Below are 10165 nucleotides of genomic sequence, written 5' to 3'. Positions count from 1 at the left end.
ATAAAAGGGTGGGTAGGAAAAGGGACTAAAGTTAATACTTTACTTTAGATATATGTAGATAATAGGTACATACTTCTTTTATTGCTTTAGTTTAAAATAAAACCTTGCATCCTTTTGACGCAATATGCTTTCTTTCTCTGTGTAGTTCTGAAATTCGAACATCCCCGGTTTTAATTCTTTTTAGTACTTATGTTAAGTATTTGGATTATATTGTCTAACTTAAAATAGTTGCTAATAAACTTACAGAAACCGTCAATCTTTACATAAGTTGTAAGAAATTCCTAAAATAGCCACTAAAATGTATACTCACACCGGCAGCCGGCAGCCGGCAGTCGGTAGTACGAACTTCTTGGAAGTCATTAATGTACATTTGTTGAGAAACGCTTGCGGCATTCCAATAATAATCGCAAGAGCTTAACGCTTTAAGCGGTTTACAACTTAGCCAATACTTGTCTAATTCTGAACTTAAGTATTCGAAAACTTAAGCTTAAAACATTTTGAAAGGAATAATACTATCAAAGCATTACACAAACCTATGATTAGGATGGATTGTATCTACATAATATTAATTTGACGAGAAAATGTTTAATTAATCATGTCTTATATTCCAGTCAATATTTTCTTTGTCTAGAGATGAAAGAGAATATAGGAACGGAAAGAGCATCTGTTCGATTTTTAAAGCTACGGTGTAGAGTCCAAGTTGCCCTAATAATTGCCGAACTTTCTAAAATGATGGCACTATAAAAAGAAGAGATAAGAGAAAGCAGAGCATCTGCATTTGCAGGTTGTCTTACTTTAATTATCGTTAAAAGATGAAAAAGCAATACAAACGTTATTACTGTCCATTTTCTCTGTCTTTTTATTATCTTTAATTACAGACTAAGCCCGAGCTTACTCAGGCACGTATTGAAGATATATTTCATTACAGGCTTTTAATTAATACTTAGAACGAAGCATTTTTGACCCCAATATTTATGATAAATTTCTCCATCCAATCAGAGAATATTTTCAAACGACCTTGATACACTTTTAGACAGCTTTGTAAGTTTTTGGAAGTTGAGATGGATTTAATTTGATTAGTTCCCTGCTTTATTCAATTAGAATTCTGTATTAATTGATTTGAAGAAAGTTTTATGAAATAATGTTAGATGTATTAATTTAATTAATGTAAAGAAGTTGTAGATTTTATTAATCATTAATCAGTATTTTGGGTATCGTTAGGGTAGTGCAGGTTGGGTGACAGCCCAGAGCGCTGGACAGAAATGAATTTGTGAATGAGTCTCATATAATCCTGTTAATTCAACCATAGATCTCGCCCAGGGCTTGAGTAAAGTTAAAATTGGTACTAATTGACTGACTTTTTTGTTTTGACAATCCGTTTTACTGATTTTAACTAAAGAAGTCGTAGATTTTTTTGCGAATTTTTTGATTGTTTTATTCAAAAAGTTGTGACTTTACGAAGTTACGTGAAATTATGACTTCTAATAATTAATTTGTTACGATTTCAAGTATTAATGTTTTAGTCCAAGAACGTAATAAATAAATGAATGTTGTCCTTACCAACGTTGACGTGTCGGTCAGACTAGGTTCGAACCTCGCCGGCTGTCTAGGCAGCTGATAAAATATTCATCGCACGAAGCATACCTCATGCTGTAGTTGTATAATTTTGTTTTAATATAAACAATAATTGTAAACACGTAAAGAGTTTTATTAGGGTCATAGAGGTCGAGCAAGTGTTCGTTTACAAAATTGATTTTTCATTTGCTATTACAGTGACTTCTCAAGCAATGAAAGTATTTTAAGGCTGTCTGCTTTTGTCGAATCCAGTAAATTGTACGAGAACAGAAATAAACAACGAATACTTTTGCATCTGGTAGAGAAACAATCAAAACATAATCTTGCCAGGTGACAGTATTATGGTATAGATTTTGTCCTGGAATAGGTAATTAAATTATAAAAAAGAATTTCCTATAGGCGGATATACTGGAAATGACATAATAACAGCCTTTACGACCGTGTATTTTAGTAGGGGATAGTCCGATGAAATATTTTACGGTGGCCCTCCGCGTAGTCCCCGGCGCCAGCGCGCCCCCTAACGGCGGGGGCGTTGAATTCTCGTAAATGCCGTAAGCTCTGCTCTTCACCATGATTAAGAATTTATGAGACACCTCAAAAGATACTTGTGTAAACAATAGTTTGGGATAATATCTGATATCTATATTAGAAAAGTTTTTTAAATTCCATGTCGACGAAGTCGCGACCAACAGATACTCTTACTAATAATATAAAGGCAAAAGTTTATTTGTATGGATGAATGTTTGTTAGGGTTTCTAGACTAAACTTCGCAACGGATCTCAATCAACTTTAATGTAGGTGTAGAGCGTAGTCTGGAAGAACATTTAAGATGTTTACTTTTATTTTTAAACCCACGCGGAAGGAGTCGCGGGCGAGCTAGTATTGAACAAAATGTAAAACTTGTTTACTTATAGTGTTTACTGACGAATACAAAAGCGTATTATCATTCTTCTCAATCGCGCTATCATTTATTTTTGTATGGGCGTGTAGTGTAAACTGTTCGATATACACACAACAAAGTGCTGATGTCACACGACGTGATAGTGAAAGAAAATTGCGGAAGGAAAAGCACATTTCCGAATAAGGATAGTAACGTGGCATTTCGTAGACATGAAATATGGATGATGTATATGCGGAAGTAACATAGTACAGTATTTGTAATGCAAAAGATCGGGAAAAGGTACAATATTGCGAACAAACATTCGCAGATCAATAAAGTCCCTTATACCATCTTCCTATTGTCGGAGTCAATGAAAAAGGGTCAGATAGGAATTTTCATACTTTACATACTGTAGTTTTTATTCATGAGACATCAAAATTAAAGCGACCACTATTTGATTTGATAAATTTTGCTAACAAAAGGTGAAAGTTGAATCGTCTACGATCGATCTACGAGAATGAGCTCTACGAAATTGCTACGATAACGAGTTATTACGAAACTGGAAAGCTCTGTCTATTTTTATTATGTTTTCAAACTAATTGATAACATATTCATAAAATTAACACTTGCAGTATTTAATTGTAAAATACCATGTTAGGGAAAATAAAACATATTCCCAAATGGCTAGCGGAAAGACATTGATGTTATTAAGTGTGACTGTTGTCGAGATTAATTTTGTACAAGCCTCCAGCCGCAGCCTCTCGACGCGCTCCACACCGGACAGACTTTATTATTCATGAGAGTGCAGCCTCTTTAACAATTCAACCGTGATTCCTGTTTTCTAATGTATCTTGTCTTGTTTTTACTATCCATTAATCTATACTATTATAATAAAGCGTAAACACACACTTCTTTGTTGCCTAAGACGTCAGCAATTGCAGTATATTTTTGAATAATTCTTATTTTAATAGTTTAAACCGCATCCGCATAACATATCACCGCATTAAAATTAGGGGGTAAATAATTTGGATAAAAACCCTAATGTGGGAAAGAGATCATAAGTTGCTGCCAACAACAAGAAAGTAAGATTGCCAAGGTTTGTCATGTCATGTCCTTTTGACAATTGCAATCGATAATTTGACAAATGTGAAAAATAAAATGATTTTTTTTATAATTTCATGCGGATGCGAACAGCTACTATGTCTATAATTTGGTTCCCGTTTTATTTTTACCTCTAACTAAATCTAAACAATTGAAAATCGTTACAAGAATAGTTACAGTACTTCCAAGTAATCGTAAAGTTATACTTTATTGTGGTGTGCATGTTTCTCGAACCATTAAAAGCATTCAATCAAAATTTTACGATAAAATCAAGCGAACAACACGCGACAACATGTAAAAAGGTTTGAAAGGTATGAGCATATTTTTATCGTGTTCGCTGCGGTGGCGGTGAGCACTAAATGTAGAGTTACAATCGATTATGAACGAGGGAGTACCTTCGTGTGAAAAAGTACCGGGACCATTACTAATGTTTTATATTATATGAATAATGTTACTCTTACTATTATTATAAATGCGAAAGTTTAGATGGATGGATGGTTAGTTGTAGTCTAAACGGCCGAACGGATCTCGATGAAATTTGGCATTAATGTGGATAGTCTGGAAGAACTTATACTACTCACTTTTGTTTTTAATAATTCCACGCGGACGGATTTCATGCGAAAGCTAGTTCGTAATACTATACATTTTAATGAAAATCTCATGCTTAAATTATTCTTTCATCGACACATTAAACATATATATATACTGAATGTTACGATAAATTTAATATAACATTACTTCGGAGAGGTGTTACGTTTTAATCACATAACTTGGAATTGAGAAAATTGAGTAAGTTGATTTACGAGTGAAGATTGCCTCGACCCCTCCCGCTTTCTCCTAACCTCGAATATTTACGGCGCGGTTGCTAGTCTCGAGTTTATAAACGTGATTGTAGCTTTCAAAGGGAAAAGTACTACCTTTTTTATATACTACACCTACACGAGTAAACTGTGTATTTCTTTAAATATGTTTTGTATGAATATAATTTAGTCTGTTTAAATATATCTATTAGATATTTTTTGTGTGCCTTATGCCTAATTTTAGTCCCTTTACCTTTCCATTCGTTTCTTATGACAAAAGGATGGGAAGGGAAAGTGATGATGGTAGAGGAGACGCATAGAAATGAGAAATATTGTCTTTTTGAGCGTATCTTCCTTCGTCGATAGGCAATGCATCTGGAATTGCGGAATTCTATGGGCAGCGGTCTCTTCGCCTTTTCGGTTTAGGTTGCCACTCGCTTATTTGCGCTTATTATTTAAAATCACACGAGCATAGATTATAATATAAAAATGAATATTTTTGGCATTATTTAATAACTTTCTGAACGATGTTATTAGGATAAAAGGGTTATTTAGATAAAGTTTAAAATGTATACAAATCAAAACTGTACAGTCGTAGTAATAACCGCAAGGCATGTGAGGTTAACCCGAACTACAGAGAGTTTGATGACGCGCACAAAGATAAAACTATTTCCCACTTAAACAACAAAATCTGGACTACTAATGTGGGTTTCTAAAGTTTCCACTTATTTTGTTTGTATTACCTAGCAATTCATTAGTGTTACGTTGACCCAAATTTAACGGAGCAAAACTCAAGTAACGTAGCTCGACGCCGTTCATGAATTTAGCGAAACAAAAATACTAACGAATGGTTAAATGTAGCTGGAAAACCGGCCATAAATCTATTTGATTTTCATTAAAACGTTAGATTCCATTTTCAGAGTAAAGAAAAAAAAACTCGTTTAACTAAATGTAAATGAAAACAGGGTGAAAATTGATCTAGATGACTTTCAAACTTGTGCCAGTTTCTATTTATTCACGACATCGAGTAATCTGGAAGTTTCCAGACCTCAAGCGAAACTTATGTATTTCAGCATTTGCTGAGAATATGAGTCGTATCTAAATAATACGTTTACTTTTGAGTTTGTGTTGTGTTAATTAAATAATGCTCCTCATCTATCATTGCCAATGTGATTTGTTGAAATACACTACAAATGTACCATTACGCTGATCTTTAGTTAATCGAAAATTTAGGTGAAATGTTTAATAATTTGTTGAAGATAAATATTAGCTAACATTAATAATAAATACAGCGTATGTGGTAATGTAAATATTGTCTATTTTAATTACTCCATTGGGAGTTAATGATGTGAGTTAATTGCTCTTCAGAGCTTTGATCGTGCGGCAAATAGTTTCAGGCGAAAATCTACAATATTAATAGCTGCATGTGTTATTTTACTGATTTTACCAACGAAAATTAAAACATATTTTATTTACTTAACTTTTATTCGTTTTATATCTAGCACATGGAAAAGATTGTCAATGTAAATTTTTAGACTGCTATGACAGAAGTGCTATAAACATAATAAAAAAGGATGCGTAAAGAAACCGCAGGATTTTTTGAGATAAAATGTTATGCTTTTTTAAATTGTAATTAGCATTTATGTATGAGTGTGTTTTGTGCAGAGTTTGTAGTGGGGGCGCGTGGCGCGGCGTGGCGCGGCGGGCGGCGGGCGCATGGCGCTGCTGTACCGCGCGACGCGGCTCAAGGACCGCGCCGACACGCACGTGTTCACATTCGTGGTGACGCGTTCGGCCACGCGCGAGCCCGACCGCGACGTCACGTCTAAGGACTTCTGCTGCTCGCACCAACGTTGGGCAGTCGCCTTTAGCCGTACAGACGCCTCATTAGGTACTATATTAATAGAAAATAATGCCTCTAACTAACTACCGAAATACACATACATATATGTCACATACATTTCCTGGTAGGCTTAACATAAAGAAAACCTTTTACAATGTTTTAATTTAAAGACATAAGCATCAAAGGCATGTAAAATCAACATTTTTGTTACCCACGCTTTGAGAATTTTCAAACACACGAAATTCAACTGTTTTGATAGGATCAACTCGTATAACAAAAACATGATTAAAGTTTTCACATTACTTTACCAGGTGTGTATTTGGTATGGCGCGGCGCGTGCGAGGGCATGCGCGTCTATGTGGACTTCACATTCACTCTGCTGAGCCGCGACCACTTCACCGCCAACGAGGGCTTCTCCGGCAAGCAGGTGCGGTTCAGTTCGGGATGCGCGGCACAGGGTCGCGGCCGGTGCATCACGCTCGCCGAGCTCACCGCGAAGTTCGCGGACGCGCGCGGCGAGTTCCAGCTCGAGCTCACCATGTCGAAGGTCCGGACTTTGTACTCCTGCGAGCTACGCGCGCCGCGGCTCGATACTCCGCCCATAGCTTTCGCCGGCTTTGACTGGTCGGTGTCAGCGAGTGGGGGGAACAAGGAACCCCTTACGTTGCGCCTGGTGCGTCTGTCCGGGGAGGGGCAGCGTTGCCGGGTTCGGTATGCCCTCGCTCTGGGAGAGGGCGAACGTCGCCTGCATTCCGGTCCACTTGAGTGCGTGTGCGACCCCGAGGGACGAACGCCTCCTTGGAATCCCCGCCCTCCTTCTCGTATTCTACATAAGGGTGTGAGACTGACGGTGGAGCTGGTGTGGGCGCGCGCGTTGGCTGAGATGGCGGTGTCAGCAGCCGGTCGTGCGGCCACGTGCTACGATCGCGACAAGCAGGCTTGGGCGCTGCGATGCGACACTCACTCTGAGACCGTGCGCCTTCACATGCTATACCGCGACGTGCACCATGTGCCCAGGAACCACCTTCGCTACGTGAGCTGGTCAGCATGGCTAGTGCGCGCTTCACCGGCACCGGGCGAAGCTGATGCCGACGAACTGCCGGGCGCACCCTTCGAACATTACTATGCGCAGGAGAGTGCGGACGAGGGTCTCATGATGGAAACCGCACTTCGAGTGGAGGACATTTCGCGTGCTGGGTGTGCCTTTCTGCACGCGGGCGGCGAGCTCCGCGTTCGTCTTGAGTGGGGCGACACCTATCTTCTCTTCCAGGCTACATACCATGTCTACGATGACCTTTGTCGTCTGCACGCTCATCAAATGAGGTCGGTAACGATATCCTTGGTTGTTTTGTTCTTTTATCTGCGGTGCAAAATACTATATTATATCAGTTTAATTCTCTCTCTGATTTTTAAAGTCGAGTCTAGTCAAGTCAGTGTTTGAATTTAGTTTTTTTTGCAGGCGTGAAATAACAGCGTTACAAGCGGAGAACTATTCACTGGAGCGGCAGCTGTTCAGCTACCAGAAGAGCCTGGCGTATGCGCAAGCGCAGGCGGGGGAGCCGGCGGGCGCAGAGGCCACGGGGCGGCGCTCGCCCGCCGAGCGTTCGCTTTCTACCGACACTGAGTACGCGTGAGACGCGCCCCCCCACGGCCGCGCCCCGCGCCCCTCCCCGCGCCGCGCCGGCTGTCTTCTCATGTGTTCTCCACTCTTCTATCTTCTCGACTGACTCTGACGTTTTTGAGCGATTTATCTATTTTTCTAAAAGTTTTACGGCGAGCCGCGCCTCGCCTGCACGCTTGCCGCCGCCCGCCGGCGCTCCCTGCCGGCAGACGCCCGCACTCTCGCCGCTCGACTCTATCGATAGCCGATTATTATATTCGACTACTTTTCTATTTATCTGTACATAAAATATATTTAGATATTATATATTATGTATATTTCTAACTTGAAACTCGAATTCATATACTGCAAACAGTCGATTTACGATTAAAAATCTAAAAAAGTGTAAAATCTTTTATTCCTTTATGTATAGCTTTGAAAAATATTTATATTTCGCTAGTTTTAAGCATCTTATTATAAAAGCCTATCGGTAAAAGGGATTTGTAATTATTATTGTAGATAAAAGTAGTGAAATAGTGAAAATGTATATTTTCTACAATCTTCTTTACACTTTACGCAAATTATTTATAATTAATCTATATTTAATTCTTATTTATTCTAGATTTTAAATCTTCACAATCAATGCTTGTAGACGTCGATATACAAACGAGAATAAAAATAGGATATATAAACATGAAAGTTTTCTTAATTAATTAAAAATTGCAGTCTTTTAACAACACTTTATCAAATATTTCCTTTGATAACAACCTGATGTTAATTACCTACTTAATACCAATAATCCAGGTTAGTATCTCATATAATACGAGTACGTAAACATTGACAAAAAAGTACCGCTCCAAAGTTTCTATGTACTTTACTTTTATGCTATCGACAAAATGGGCTTAATGTTTCATGCTTTAGAACTACGAAGAAAACTAAACTTTATCCTACTTAGGACTTAACAGTCAGCCTCAAGGAGCTTTAAAACTATACTTGTAACTTAATAGGGACTATTATACTTTAAACTTATAAGTTCTAGGTCAACGATATTGTCATTAAATTAAACTTAAAAAACTTAATTACTCTATGAATTCTCTTATAAACATTTTTCAAATATTCAAGAACTAACTTTCGCCCGCAACTCCGTTCGCGTGGAATAGAAAAAAACAAAACTGAGTAGCCTATGTATTCTTCGAGACATATCCTACATATCCTCTACATCTATGCCAATCGAAATCCGTTTAGGCTACAAACTCTAACAAACATCCATCCATCTAAACTAAGTAAATAAGAACTTTTAACTAATTATAATTTCTGTCACGTAATTCCATTTAATAAGGTCTACTAAAAAAAGCAATAAACAGAATCTAAAGTCGTGAATACTATAACAAAAGGCGTGTGATTCAATCGACTAACGAGCCACAGCCGAGTTGGTGCCAAGTGCTTCAGTACTAGTTACGTCTGTCGCCTCTTGAAGCTTCCTTTAATGAGATCCGATTCTTTAAGTAAACACAATGAAAGCCTGCTTCGTTAAGCAATAGTTATATATTCTTCATCCGTTATTTATTAACTTTATTACAACCGAGGCTTTACTCTGCTGAACCACGTTTAAGAGAACGTTTTTTTTGTTGATGTATCAGTTTTAATGTCAGTTATAAATTCTTTCAAAATATATGTTTTTTGGGAAATTGCATATGTAAGAGGTTGTCCTATCTCTTTTATTTTCATTCTATTGTGACGCGAGTTGAATTAGTCGTATTCTTTTCATAAAATAAACATAAATTTTGTGGTCAACATTAATAAGAATAAAGGTGCCATATATGGTTTGGATACATAAATTTGGAATTTAAAGAAAGGTGGTAAATGTACTTAAAAAGGACATGATTTCAAATATGACGGCTGTTAGAAATTTACGGAAGGGCAACATATAATGTGCCGACCCTCCGTTGATACAAGAGCAAGTTGATAATGCTAATATTTATGCAAGTCTGAACTGAACTCAAGCACATACATTTTAGCACCGGTAGAGGTATACCTAGAAAGAGATGGATAGATTGCGTGAAAGGTGACATGATCAATAAGGCAGTGATGTCTGAGATGACGTATGATATAGTTATATGGAGGACAAAAACCTGTTGCGCCACTACGGGAGGATAAGGAGGAAGATGATGATGTCTTTTAGTAATTTTTCTTTTTAAAAATAACTAAATACGTTTCTGTTTTAGTATAGTTTGTTGTCACACGCTCATAGCAGTCAAAACCATTAGCGCCATTAAGGCATGCATTAATCAGTCTGTCTGGTAACTACACCTATCAATTATTAAACAGTCTTCGAAGGTTGTCATGGACAAATTACTTACACAAGG

General features: G+C 37.7%; 1 protein-coding gene across 1 annotated transcript; it reads left to right on the top strand.

Moving 5' to 3' along the window:
• Window positions 1–6072: 6072 nt before the first annotated feature.
• LOC106099267 lies at window positions 6073–8017 on the top strand. Its single transcript, XM_013277755.1, has 3 exons — window positions 6073–6247; window positions 6511–7522; window positions 7659–8017. The coding sequence occupies exons 1-3, from the start codon at window positions 6073–6075 to the stop codon at window positions 7831–7833; spliced, it is 1362 nt and encodes a 453-aa protein (XP_013133209.1). The 3' UTR covers window positions 7834–8017.
• The last annotated feature ends 2148 nt before the right edge of the window (window positions 8018–10165 follow it).

Source organism: Papilio polytes, unplaced genomic scaffold (genome assembly GCF_000836215.1).
Source record: "Papilio polytes unplaced genomic scaffold, Ppol_1.0 DF824135.1, whole genome shotgun sequence".
Lineage (NCBI taxonomy): Eukaryota > Metazoa > Arthropoda > Insecta > Lepidoptera > Papilionidae > Papilio > Papilio polytes.
This window is presented reverse-complemented; position numbering and strand designations above follow the sequence as displayed.

Coding starts and splice junctions, on each gene's coding strand:
- LOC106099267 (XM_013277755.1), top strand. CDS start 6,073: ATGGCGCTGCTGTACCGCGCGACGCGGCTCAAGGACCGCGCCGACACG. Junction 6,248..6,510: donor CCGTACAGACGCCTCATTAG/GTACTATATTAA, acceptor TTACTTTACCAG/GTGTGTATTTGGTATGGCGC. Junction 7,523..7,658: donor CTGCACGCTCATCAAATGAG/GTCGGTAACGAT, acceptor TTTTTTTTGCAG/GCGTGAAATAACAGCGTTAC.